The 14,144-nt window shown below is 35.3% G+C and overlaps 2 protein-coding genes across 2 annotated transcripts; one reads left to right on the top strand and one right to left on the bottom strand.

Moving 5' to 3' along the window:
- The first annotated feature begins 726 nt into the window (after window positions 1–726).
- On the top strand, window positions 727–3,311 carry zmat5 (zinc finger, matrin-type 5). Its single transcript, XM_051696251.1, has 5 exons — window positions 727–1,009; window positions 1,109–1,171; window positions 1,292–1,372; window positions 1,575–1,686; window positions 2,118–3,311. The coding sequence occupies exons 1-5, from the start codon at window positions 883–885 to the stop codon at window positions 2,257–2,259; spliced, it is 525 nt and encodes a 174-aa protein (XP_051552211.1). The 5' UTR covers window positions 727–882; the 3' UTR covers window positions 2,260–3,311.
- A 911-nt stretch (window positions 3,312–4,222) lies between these two features.
- LOC127439945 (calcium-binding protein 7-like) lies at window positions 4,223–12,437 on the bottom strand. The gene is made up of 5 exons (XM_051696250.1): window positions 12,319–12,437; window positions 9,754–9,897; window positions 9,040–9,152; window positions 8,466–8,613; window positions 4,223–7,944 (listed from the first exon to the last, which is right to left on the bottom strand). Exons 1-5 carry the CDS (start codon window positions 12,425–12,427, stop codon window positions 7,817–7,819), a joined length of 642 nt encoding a protein of 213 aa, XP_051552210.1. The 5' UTR covers window positions 12,428–12,437; the 3' UTR covers window positions 4,223–7,816.
- Between the last annotated feature and the right edge of the window lie 1,707 nt (window positions 12,438–14,144).

The following is a 14,144-nucleotide window of genomic DNA, read 5'->3' as shown; positions in this document are numbered from 1 at the left end:
AGTTGTAAAATGTAATATAACTACACAGAAAAGGTTGGTTAGCGATTTTATCACACTAAAATCATGTTAACACGCATATTGTTTACGTCTTTTGGCTATACTTTTGAAACAATGAGTATTTAAGGATTGACCCTATTCACTGCCATTGTAAATGCCTCACTGTAACCTCTATTATTGCTTTTTTAAAACGATTCGAAATTATTATTTGTGGTAATCAATATTATGCAACAAATGCTGTAAATTGATCTTGACTTGTATTGAAAATAACTTTAAGGTATTTAAGATGTACATATATGCACAGTACTATATATATATATATATATATATATATATATATATATATATATATATATATATATATATATATATTGTAGTAGAACTAAAAATGCAGTTGTGCAATTTTTAAAAAATTATTATTATTGTTATTAATATCATCAAAAACTAAAGTCAGTGCCAAGTACTAGCCTACTATGGTGTATAAATGCTTAACTGTCATGAAAATAAAGTCACAATGTAAAACTCTTAATGGCCCTAAAATAGGCCTCATTTTCTACATGCAAAATATAATTAATTATTAATTATTATTCTTTTGATTTTTGAGAAAAGGAGAGGCTGCTCACTGCAGAGCCAATGGGTGGAGCTTGACCTAGTCCAGCTCCACATCATTTTCTTGACCGGTGTGCGTGAGGTGTTCATCCAATAGGTGGCGCTGTTCGTCGCTTTATTCTGCGTCTGCGCAGCCAACATGTTTTCACCGCCATGTTTAACCGATGATCCCAAATAAACATGTCTTTACCCGGAGACGTGTTATAATCTTTATCACATTTCCATCTTCTCAGTATATATTTGGTTTGTGATTTGTAGTCTACATCGGAGAGAACAATGGGGAAGAGGTATTACTGCGACTACTGTGACCGCAGCTTTCAGGACACACTGCACAACAGAAAGAGGCACCTCAACGGCCTCCAGCATCACCGAGCGAAGAAAGCCTGGTTTGACAACTTCAGAGGTACTCACTGAGAACCGCAAGAACCAGTAGTAGGGGTTTAAGCAATTCCTTGAGACAAAACACCACGTCTTATATTTTTATTTTTATTTTTATTTTCAGACGCTGTCACAGTTTTAAATGAAGAGCGGAGCAAGGAACCATGCAGAACATTTCTACAGAAAGGTAAACGTGTGACAGAGGGAAAGCGCTGTATCTCTTCTTAAATATTTTTATTTTAGTGTATTACATTTTCTGTCAGCTCCCTCAACAGCAGGTAAACTTTTCCCTTTTACTCTGTTCCAGGGCAATGTGTATTTGGTGCAAGCTGTCGTTTCTCACACATGTCTGAGAGGCACATGAAGATGTTGGAGCAAAAGATTGATGGTGAGCAGCAGTGACCATCACTACATGCTATCAACTTTAGTTTTCTTGGACCTTCATCTTGAGATACATTTTTGGTGGTTCATTGATTGGATCTCAGTTTAAAGTGTTTTGAGAAGGCATGTGTAAAGCTGAGTGCTGTTTGTGTACGCTTATATATTTGCACAATTTGTTGAACTGAGTGCATTTGGCAATTTCCTGTCAGATGAAAGACGGCAAAGAGAGGATCCTGACCAAGGTGGATCATCCTCTGAGCGCAACATTGATGAATGGCTCTCTAGAAGAGAGAAGAAACGTGCTGCTTTGACATCAGGAAGGTACTAGATGTGAAATAGTATAAATAATGGTGATTTGGATTGGCTGGAAGTGTTTAGACTTTGATGTTGATAAACTATCCCAATGTTACAATGAAAGAGGTTATCTAAACCCATTGTGTGTATTTTAGTATTATAGCAAATACAGACACTGTTTTCTGAATATTTCTTGTCGAAAACAAGCAGTATTTGAACATGTTGCATTTCTTCATAATTGACCAATTCCAGCTGCCTAGGTGCTAGTCTGCTTCAGTGCACTCAAAATACATACAAATTTGTGTTTTAGAGGTCACCTTGACTGACAGATATTAAAATGAGATTGCCTGCAGCTCCGTCATTTGCATAATTACCTGCATATAGGCTCCAGTGGTAAAGAATGCACACTTATGCTCTTGAGATCAGCAGTCTAACTTATATGACTCCTTTTATTTCAGTGTTTTAAATATGGAAGAGGAAGAGAGCCCTGAAAACTTTGAGATACCTCCATATCTTCTGTCTATTCCAGATCTTCCTCCATCCCTCCATCCTCCACCAGTTGGTGGTTGGAGATTGACACTGCAAAATGATTGGGGTTGAAATGGAATTAGAAATATTTGTATTTCTATAATGGTTAAAAATGATTACAAATTCTGCACAAAGGTCAAAGGAATAGTTCACCCATAAATGAAAATTCTCTCATCATTAACTCACCGTCATGCTATCCCAGATATGTATGACTTCTTCCGATCAGTTTTTTTAGAAGAATATTTCAGCTCTGTATTTCCATACAATGCAAGTGAATGGTGGCCAGAACTCTGAAGGTCCAAACATATATCACATAAAGGCATCATAAAAGGAATCCATACGACTCCAGTGGTTTAATCCATGTCATTTGAAGCATTCCAATCGGTTTTGGGTGAGAACAGACCAAAAAAATCTTGACAGCCGTCTCCTTGGCGAATGTGATTTCAAGCTCGATTGCACATCCTGTAGCATTCTGCGCATGCGTCAAGCACTAGAAAGTGTAATCTAAACTAGGCAGCATAAAAGGGATGCATATGACTCCAGTGGTTAAATCTATATCTTCAGAAGCGATATGATAGGTGTGGATGAGAAACAGATCAATATTTAAGCCCTTTTTTTTTTTTTACTGTCAATCTCCATTTTCACTTGCACATTCTTCTTCTGTTTTTGGTGATTCACATTCTTCGTGCAGTTCGCCACCTACTGGGCAGTGAGGAGAATTGATAGAAAAAAAGGACTTAAATATTGATCTGTTTCTCACCCACACCTATCTTATCACTTTTGAAGACATGGATTTAACCACTGGAGTCTTATGAATTACTTTTATGCTGCCTTTATGTGCTTTTTGGAGCTTAAAAGCTCTGGCCACCATTTACTTGCATTGTATGGACCTACAGAGCTGAAATATTCTTCAGAAATCTTTGTTTGTGTTCAGCAAAAGAAAGAAACTCTTACACATCTGGGATGGCATGAGGGTGAGTAAATGATGAGAGAATTTTCATTTTTGGGTGAACTGTCCCTTTAAGCTCAGGGCAAATGCTATCTGTAGTTAAAATGTAATGTCCTATATCAATCGTCGTTAAAGGGGCATTGAAAAATTAAGAATAAATCCAATGCAATCAATACCATGATGTGAAGTTTGAAAGATGTCATTTTTCTTAACGGGATGGAGTTAACATAATTAGTTTCTTCACTTGCCATTTGTCAAGAAGTTGACAGTGATCCTAAACTGAATGTTAAGACTATGGAGAAAGTTTCTGTTTGTGTCTGCCTTCTTTGTGGGTGGTTTAGATTGAAATTCAGATGAGAGAAGCATTTTCAGTTTACTCCTGATTGCCTGTTTCAGGGATGTTCTGTACTGTTAGCCTGCATGGCCTTGGTGAATTCCCCTTGTCTACCCTGATGTAGACACTTGACTAGAATGCAAAACATTTACAGGCCTGGCAATGAAAGATCCTATTGGCTGTGTGTTGGAACAGAGACAAAGAAAATGGGTTTGTCTAAAAGCCTTTGCATCTCTGCTGAACTTTTGGGGACTTTGTGGTAGTATAGTTGAATTTAGTTACTTAACTGGCATAAGCAGTTGCCATTTTCCAGAGATATGTAATCCCAAAGGCAAAACAGGAAGCATCACATTTAATATAACGGCAGACACATTCCACTACAACATGTATTTTATAGACATACATAGATGTTCATTTTAATTTAATTAACTGCCAACTAAAGCCTTCATCAGCCAAATAACAAAGTACTCTGCATCTACGTGCACTTCCACAGTTAATACTGGATGTACTTCAAAGTCTTTGTTACTAATCTTACAGTTCATACAAAATAATTTTGTTTAAACATTGGCCCCTAATATGTACTTAGCTTACTCATTAAACCATGACTTGTTCTACACATAAATAACTAATATTGGCATTATATTCATGTTGTTTCGCCAGAAGGGTACTGGCCCCCAAAGTGAGACTTGATTTTCCCAAGATTATATCCTTCATTAACCAACATCTTACGAAGTTTATTATTTTTAAAAAAAAAATTTCTTATCATGGTCGCCTTTGGCTTGCTCACTGGGGTCTAAGTACAAATATTATTTACTTATTAAGGCACTATCTACAAACACATTTTTATCAAACAGCACAATGATGACTAAGACATTACAGCTTTATTTTCTGTTATAGCATAATTTTCTGTACATCTGGTTTTAAAACAACATCTGTTGTGCAAAGGGCTATACAGATAAAAATTACTTGACTTCATTCATAGATAGCATAGAAGACTAAAACTGAAATTGTCAGCCAGATCAGAATACTTTTATTTAAGTGATAACTGTGTTGTTTTTTGTAATATTTCTAAAACCTCACATGCTGACTTTCCTTTGTATTTTAAAGGTAAAGTTTACCCAAAAATGTAAATCCTCTCATCATTTACTCACCCTCATGCCATCCCAGATGTGTATGACTTTCATTCTTCTGCAGAACATAAACTAAGATTACAATGCAAGTGAATGGTGTTCAGGACTATGGTCCAAAATGAACAAAAGCAGCAGGAAAGTAATCCATAAGACTCCAGTGATTCAGTCCATATCTTCTGAAGCCACGTGATAGGTGTAGGTGAGAAACAGATAAATATTTAAGTCCTTTTTTACTGAAAATACTGTTTCATAATCAGCCTCTTACTGGTTGAGGCTGGTCAAAGGTGGAGATTGATAGTTAAAAAAAAAAAAAAAAGACTTAAATATTGATCACTTCTGAAGATATGGATTTAACCACTGGAGTCATATAGATAACTTTTATGCTGCCTTTATTTTGGACCTACTGAGTTCTGGTCACCATTCACTTGCAATGTGAGGACCAACAGAGCTGAGATATTCTTCTAAAAATCTTTGTGTTCTGCTTAAGAAAGAAAATCATACACATCTGGTAGTAGGGTGAGGAAATGATAAGAGAATTTTCATTTTTGGGTGAACTGTCCCTTTAAATACAAGCTTGTTGTATAAGTTAAATATATAACATTAGCAACAGCAAAGAAGAAGCACCACTGCTTTAATTCAGTTGTTCACATGGTACAATTACATGTAACAGCACATTTTGGCACATCAATTCCAAATTGATTTCCAGGTCTATTGATGTAATATAAAGTTACATACATAATTTGCATACATTACTGTTACATCACAGTTCATATAATTTTGTTTATTTATTTGTAACTGACATTATGTATTTAAGTATATATGCCTTCATTTTCCACATGGAATTAAATGAATTTAGATTAAATACATTTTGAAATACTACTGGTAAACATAATAAAAAGTATATTGCATATAATCTTAAGAGTCTTACTCATATTTTGATAGGAAAAATAAAATTGGCATATTAAATAATACAATTCCAAACAGTGTAAAACAGTTATCACAAAACACACAGAAGATCACATGCTTGAGCTTTGGAAATTGAAAGAATGATATGTTTCTGATGTCCTGAAATCAGTATAAATGTCAATTTTTACTTGAATTCACAGTAAACTGTCATCGAATAAGCATAGATTGCATATTTTGAGAACAAACGCTGGCTTTAACATCACACAATACAACGTATATGTCAGAAATACATACACAAATACATGCAACTGCAAAGAAACAGTTTTCATCAGTACTGACAGTTTTTCTGTAACACATCTGTTCCTTTTTTGTGAAACAATTTCAATAATATTATCTTAGTCTTACATATAGAGTTACAAAATATGAATCTGAAAGTCTTTAAGGAATAGCTCACTCAAAAATTAAATGATAGTCTCATTCACTTTCATTGCATCTTTTTTAATTAATAGTACAATGAAAGTGAAAAGTGACTGAGGCTGCCAGACCCTAATATTTTGCATTGCATCTACTTTTTGTTCCACGGAAGAAAGAAAGCCATACAGGTTTAGAACAACATGAGTGTGAGTACATGATGTCAAAATTTTAATTTTGTGTGAACTATCCCTTTAAATTGTATGTAAATACAATAACTCTATCCCTCATTATACATAATTATCATTACAATCATCTTATTCAGTTGCAGATCTGATTACATTTATGCTTAGTAGCAATAAGCATACTTGTTGTTCTCATCAGTTATTTTTCTTATCATTTGTGAAAGTGCACAAAAGATATAGAGTTTGGACTCCAAACCTAACAAGAACAAATAAATGTCTTCCAACTAACTGTTTAGGCACTGATATTGCTGACAAATGCATAAATTACAGATAGATGCTGGATGCACATTTATTTCAGAGTATGCATAAGTCAAATATTGCTTGTTACCATTAGTGCACACACCAAACTTAAAGCTACAGTTTTGAAACTTTGAAATAATAATTTTGAGTACATCTATTTTGTTCTTAAACATACGTTCTCTGCTTTATTTCCTATGAATTATGCTGTGAAAGCCATAAAAGAGTTCAGTGATAGGAGACAGTTCTTGACATGTAAATTAAGTATCTGACACAACAACCCAGACCAATGAAAACCACAAGTTGTAAAAAAAATATTATGATAATCATAATACTAACTGAATACTAAATCAGACTGGTTCTTCATTAACAACATTAATGTTATCAAAATGCTAATAAAGATTTCATGCAAATATGTCTCATTACCTGTTAACACTCAACAGTTATATTGCAGTATGCATACACACAAACATTGACTTGACACATGATATGAATAGCCTGTAATATTCAATCATATTTCTCAATGTTTTTTTTTTTTTTTTTTAACACAACCAGCAGACAAATGAATAAAATATCTGTCAATAAACAATCCTGAGAGTCAAGACTGGAATATATATATATATATATATATATATATATATATATATATATATATATATATATACTATTGCACAGATTAATAGATAGATTTAATAACACTTTGGATTGTCACCAAATGTATACTCCATTTTCATTCACATCCTTTCACATTCATTACTTTTTTAAATTGCTCTTACTCAGCCTTACTACTCATGGTGACGTAGTGTAACAAATTAGTTTACCCCCTCTGTTAATTTTGTATCGACAAATATCCCCAAAGGTCAAAGTAAACTTGTTGATCATAAAGTGTATGGTATGGTCTACGGTACCTACGGTACAAGTTATGGTAACTTATGTACATAATCAGATGACACAACATTGTTACATTTGGAGAATTATTTAAGTCAATGTTAAATGTTATTAAAAAAAAAAAAAAAGGCCCTGACATGAGATTTATATATGGACATAAGGTAGATTATATTCACACTATATAATACTTTATGTATGATGTGCTACATTATAATAGACTTGTATTACCTCTGTTCATTAACATGAACTGACTGGAGACATATAATACTATATAGCACAATGATCATGAATCACTGTTGTTCCTGTTGTATTCCTACACAAAAATTACATGACGCTTTTGAACTATATTGTTTTGGGCTCTACTGTTATTTTGCCTGTCTAAGAACAGTCTGTCTTTACCTTGAGATAATAATAAAATAAGAATGCAGCCTTTGGTGTTTCTTTGACATTAGAAACTGTGAAATAACTTGACTTTTTTGCATTTTTACCTTTTTTCCTTTTGTCAGTCATTCATAGTTTTAGAAACAGTTTACTTCATCCCCCTTCGAAGCATCTGATTGGCTGCGATGAGCATGACGCTGATGATAAATGCGATGGCAAAGGCACAAATCAAGCTCTTGCGCACACAAGTGTGCTTGACTTGTTGCATGGGGCTCGCTTTAAAGGAAAGTTGAAGAAAATGAAAGAAAGAAGTTATTATGGACAATGCTGGATTTTTTTTAACAGATGTAACATTTTTTAAGAAAGACAAACTTCAAATTCCTTACAAGTCACAGTATGTGTATTAACTGCTTACAAACAGGCATAAAACTTGCCGATGGCTGCTCTTCAATAAAAAGAAACATTCCATCTACCAAACCCGTTCAAATGCTCATGAGTATTGCAGATACACACCCCAATGTCCTGCTTCAAACAGATTAATGAGCTCCTTTATTTCCCCAGGACTGCCAACAGAATTTATTTAAGCTAAAAATAGTTTCCCAACTCTGCAACAGTGGCATCTGTGTCTTTTGCGTTTAATAGAGTTGACAGGCAATTTTGATTGACATGATAATACCCAGACACTTCAAAATGAAACTGATGCATGGGCTCACACAGGGAGCAAATGTGTTAGACATGAACAGCCAAGGTAAATATATCATGTTAGTCAGCTGAATTGTTAGTATATGAGGACTTACTGTCAATATCTACTTGGCACTCGGGGCTGTTTAAGTGAGTCTCTTCTGTCATGATAATGTTCTCGATGTCTTTCATAGTCAAATGATCACAGAAGGTGTCATACAGGAGTCTCTTCAGCTCATCCACAGTCAGCTTTTGCATGTCACACTAATGGAACAAATGAAAAAAAAAAAAAAAATGACTCCATGTGATGAATTGCCAATATAAATGTCATTAGTGGAACAAAGTTCAAAATCATAACTTTTCTTTTAAATGATTATTAAGGCTATTAATGATCAGTGGCGAATGCACAAATGGCTTAAACTAAATAGCAAATTTAAAAAAAGAGAATATTGCCTTGTAATGGGCTGAGGAAGCGCTTTCAACATTAACTTTAATTCAATGCTATTACTAAGGCAAAAATGTCAGCAAGTTAATTGCAGTGTGAATAATGCAAGAATAATCTTCTTTTTCCACCAGTAATCAGAGGGAGTCAGAACAATGAGACAGAGAAAAGCTGAAGCCGGACAGAACTGCTAACCATTGAGGCCATGAGATAAAGCTCTTGAGGTTATTTCAAAGCAAAACTGCTACCTTCCAGAATATGGAGTCAAATTCAGCTCCATGGAACCTGTCAGGCATTCCAGCAGAAGAAAGTTTTGGCCCGAGAAGTGTTACAAACTCTTCAAAGTCAACCTGACCATCACCTGCAAAACAGAAGAATGCAAAAATGCAGGACAGCTTCACTGCAACCCTTCTTGTGGGAGATGATAATCTTATGCTGATCTAGCAGAACAACCAAACTCTAATCTTTTCAGTTGTTATCAAAAACATCAGTCATTTGTTAAATTATTTGCAGGTTACATAACAATTAAAATACTAAACTGTTTTGCTGTTGCATTTTTTTCATGTGTATAAATGGAGAAAATCTCTACATTTTTAATTCTGAAACTCCTTTACACTGAAAAAAAGGTATCAGGTTCAATTAACTGGTTTTATTTAAGTCAAATATATGATTTAACATGACTGAATAAACCTGACCACATTAGGTTACATCAACAAAAGTCATTTTAAGGACTAGATCAAGTAGAAACCTAATCTTAAGGTAACAAATACAGGTTGCCACTTTTTACAGTTTATGGTGCATGTTTCTACAGTAGTGCTTAGATCTAATCAAAACAAAATGAATAAATACTGATCTAAAGACTATCACAAAATTTAACAGTGTAGACCACATGCTGAAAAATGAAAAGCACGTTTTTAAAATCACAAATGACATTTCTGAAATTTTTATGATGACTGATATACCATCCATGTCCAGTCTCTGAATGATCACCTCCAGCTCCACCTCGTTTGGCATGTAACCAAGAGACCGCATGGCCATTCCCAGCTCCTGTTTTGAGATGAATCCATTCCCATCACGGTCAAACACCTTAAAGGCTTCCCGGATCTCTACAGATATGCCAGACAGATTGCCATGTCACAACACACTATGCTGAAATGGCAGTTCTTCATAATTCCATACTGATGGCATTAAACCAGACAATAAATATGAAATAAAATATATATACTGTATATACAGTATGTATACATATATATATTTCCTTAATCATGTTTTTAGGAAGCCACTGATTATAATTATCTTGATTTTTAAGCATATTTTATTTTGAGGTTAATTTTGTGTGACAAGAAAACAGTCTTGATTTTTAAGCATTTTTTTTTTCTTCTTTGAGGTGACTATTGTGACATTCGGTATGCAATGACCAAAGTTCAGACAGAAAACTATGTGCAAGCTTATGGTCATTTTATCTCGGTATATCTAGAAAACCTTTGTTAGATATACACAAAGTATCCATTCATTCAACTTTATTTACTTAAACTGTATGTCACACGAATAAGATTTAACAACTATTAGCACTTTGTTTCAAATGAACATTTATATTATTGTTTAATTTAATTGGCTCAAAAGACAATAATGACTAATGTCAGTCATTAAACTTGATTCCCCAAAGAAGTGCAGATAAAGCTACACTTCAGCAATGCACATTAACATACACAAGATTAAATTAAATTAATTTAACAGGATTCAACTTCACTGAAGGGAACACTAATCACCCAAATGGTAACTTTACATGAAACAACTAACTGCAGTGAAACAACATCAATAGCACTAAAAAGAGCTAAAACCTCTATGAATTCTTAATAACAGCTAATTAAATGCCACAAAATGTCCTTTTGACCAAACAAACATGCTTAAATTATTCAAGCGTAAGGGCTTAAAATCTTAATTTTATGGATTTTTAAGCCAAAGAAGTTCAGCAGCAGCAGCGTAGCAGATCTAGTCCTTCAAAACCAATATCCAATCAATATGTCATAACCACATTAACATGCTAAATATTTCAGAGAGTTTCATGGCTGAACTGCTGTTGTGATGCAATCCACAATGCCAGCTATTGTTACAGTATGTGTAGTATTTATTTCTGTTTATTTCTATTTATTTATTTTAGCATTTTAAATAAACATTGGTATTGTTTAATTGCTATAAGGAAACAGTGCAATTCTGTTATGCTGGGTCTTTATAAGTGTCCGCCCTACATAATAAGCGACATAAGCGGCTGCACAGGGCCCCGCAAACACCAGGGGGCCCCCTACCATGGGTTTAGTATAGTAACCTAGTTTAAACATGACATAGGATAGGGAGTTTGTTCATGAGTTGGAAAGAAACTGAACAAGAAGCAAAACATTGATTGATTGTCTGTGATACTGTAGGATGAATTCTCTGAGAATAAATTGCACCCAATGAAAGATGCTTTTATTTGCACACTGTTTGGCACCTGATTCACTAAAGGAATTATGCAGATTATGCAAACATGCCTAATTGTGCCTGCTAATATTGCTGGTGGTTAGTGTATAGGATGCAGGTTGTTCGGTGTACCTGTAGGCAGGGGGGCCCCATTTGGAAAATCTGCTTAGGGCCTCCAAAATGCTGCAGTCGGCCCTGGTCTCTTTCTTAAATGTCTGATTGGACAACTTTGTGACTTCCACCAATAATTATTCAGAAATTCCTAAAAATACTGTATTCCTAAATGAAGCAGACATTAGGGTAGGACTCACTCTCTCTGAAGGGCCAGGTGATTGTCAGCTATATGCCTGTGTATCCCATGCATGTGCCTACTCAGGCCTACTGGAAGGCTGTACACAGAAACATTACATACATTCGAAAAGATATACTGTACATTTGGTGTATAAACTATTTTCCCCCTGATATTTAACATTACTCAGAGTTTGTTTTCTTGGGCCCCAGAATGGAAATATTTCTTAGTTTGCATTGATTTTATATGATGGGAGCATGTATTAGAATGCTTTGGGGTATTAATTACTAATCATTTATGTATGTCTTTGACAAAAGATTCAGTGCAATGTTTGTGTTGAATATTTATAAATGTTGAATTAAATGTAACTATTAAACGACTAAAAAAGATTTGGGTCTGAATGTAAATGTGCTTGGATATTTTGGATAAATGTGCTTGGATTTTTAAGATGATAAATATATTGGTGTGGCAAAGTTCAGAAGTGCTACGCTTTGAACAATGCAAATTTCTTACCGTGCTGTTAATCGTCATTATAACCCAAAACAATCGATATGAACATATAAAAAATTTTTTTGGGAAAACATTTTCCTGAGTCACTGAATAGTGTACAGGGAGGGAAAACTGTTTCAGAGCTCACTTTCTTCATTTGTGAACCCTGACAGCCAGACAGCATGTCACCGGGAGCTCTCCGTGGTGCTGAAAGCATGCAATTCTCCAAGTGTTGGAACCACTGTCGCACCAGATAACGCCACTCTATAACTCACAATGAAATATCACTTACCCTCCACTTCATCCTCGGGGAGGGTGATAGGAGTCTTGTAGGAGAGGATATCTGGAATTGAGCAAAGTCCCCTGTACATGAACCTGGAAGTCACGGCACGCACTGGCATTTCTGCGAGGGCAAAGATCTTGGATCCTGATCTTCATATAGCACCGCTGTAGTTTGGCCACCGCAACTTTACTACAGAGCGCTTGTCGGAAGCTCAAAGCAAACAATCAAAAAAAATAAATAAATAAAAAAATAAAAAAATAAATAAATAAAAAAAAAACGCGCGTTTGATTAATCTTCATCTTCTGTTATTGTGGTCCTTTGCGATTAGTCACGCTGCAGACTGATCACAGGCAAGAATGATCACTCGATCGATTGCAGATTGTAGATCAGTAACTATTGCTGTATGATTTGGCGAATGAAATAGTGCACAAATGTGAAACATTAAAGTATTGCCATTCAAATGGAGCTTTCTGAAAATGTCCCCGCTTTCTGCACATCTTAAACTGGATTTGAATGATAAACGTGGAGCATCCCACCGCCTGTTCACGAGCAACGTGATGTCATCTCTCCTTGAGATTACGACGGTTTCATTATCTTACATTCGCCTGATGTTTAACGGGTATAATGGTTCATGAAAGCAAAATATGCACAGAAACCTCCGTTTGTGCGTAAAAAAACCTGACTAGTGTCACACTATATTATGTGCATTACCTCCTGGGCATCACCTCTCCCTTACACTCTCAATGCAATCCTACAGGTAGTCGAACTGTCTCGTGTTGTAGCAGTCGGAATACGTTGAAACATTCCAGTCACCGAGATCTAACATTTTAATCATTATGTCCATTAGGCATATCAGAGAAAATGTGGCATTTTCTTAAGTTAATGACACAGATAGTTCGTGTGACGTGGATCCATTACAGAACGACGAATAACGTGTTCATTTCCTAAAAATGAGTCAATAATGTCAAATGATTGAAGGAAACTCGAGATGCTAAACCGAAATCCAAATTTTTTTCCTTTGCTGTTGCGTCCTCCTTGAGGTGTGATCCACGAATGCGCGCCTGATGTCCCTTCATCCAAAGTCACTCGTCTGTTTCTATATGCACTCTCTTAAACGCGCTTAGGGGCCGTTCACACCGAAAACGTCTTTTGCGTCCGTCTACGATGTTTTCCCTTATGTAAACATGCGCATGTTTTTTTTAGAGGTAGTGTCAAGCACGGGTAGGAGAAGCCGAATGTCAAACGAATAACGAGCCAACAACATCTGGAGATCAGGCAGAAGTTCAGCGTTTGTTTCGCATCTTCTACTTAATGTGGAATATACGTGCTGGTATAAATGTAAGTGTAAGTTTAGTTAGTTTTAGGCTATAGAGCAATTTCCCACGTTATTATCACGAAACCCGTTCTGGATCTAATTTCTGCCTTCTTGAATGCACCTGAGCCCAACTCGTTAGAGATCGCACTTATTTGACAAGCATTCATTATGAAATATTCTTTGTATGTGTATCTGTTGGGTTTTCATTTCTGAAACAACGTAGGCCTACAGTACACACTTATGTTATTTATAATGAGGCATTTTCTCACACTGACTTTAATTTAATGTCTTGAACTGTACAATGCAGAATCAAGACAAATGTAGTGCAACAAGTTTGGCAAAACAAACAATGAAGTGACTCTGATGAAACAGCATGCAGGAACTGATGTAAAGAAACAGGTATGAAGAAACAGCAGCTAGCATTATATAGGGGCACACTGCACCTGCAATGGCAAATTTATTATGAATACACTTAAAAACCTAAAATTGGAACCAGAGTTGAGCAAACGAAATGCAAGAG

This window comes from Myxocyprinus asiaticus, chromosome 4 (genome assembly GCF_019703515.2).
Source record: "Myxocyprinus asiaticus isolate MX2 ecotype Aquarium Trade chromosome 4, UBuf_Myxa_2, whole genome shotgun sequence".
In the NCBI taxonomy this organism is placed as follows: Eukaryota; Metazoa; Chordata; class Actinopteri; order Cypriniformes; family Catostomidae; genus Myxocyprinus; species Myxocyprinus asiaticus.
Note: the sequence above shows the minus strand (reverse complement) of the source record. Positions and strands in the feature narration are given on the sequence as shown.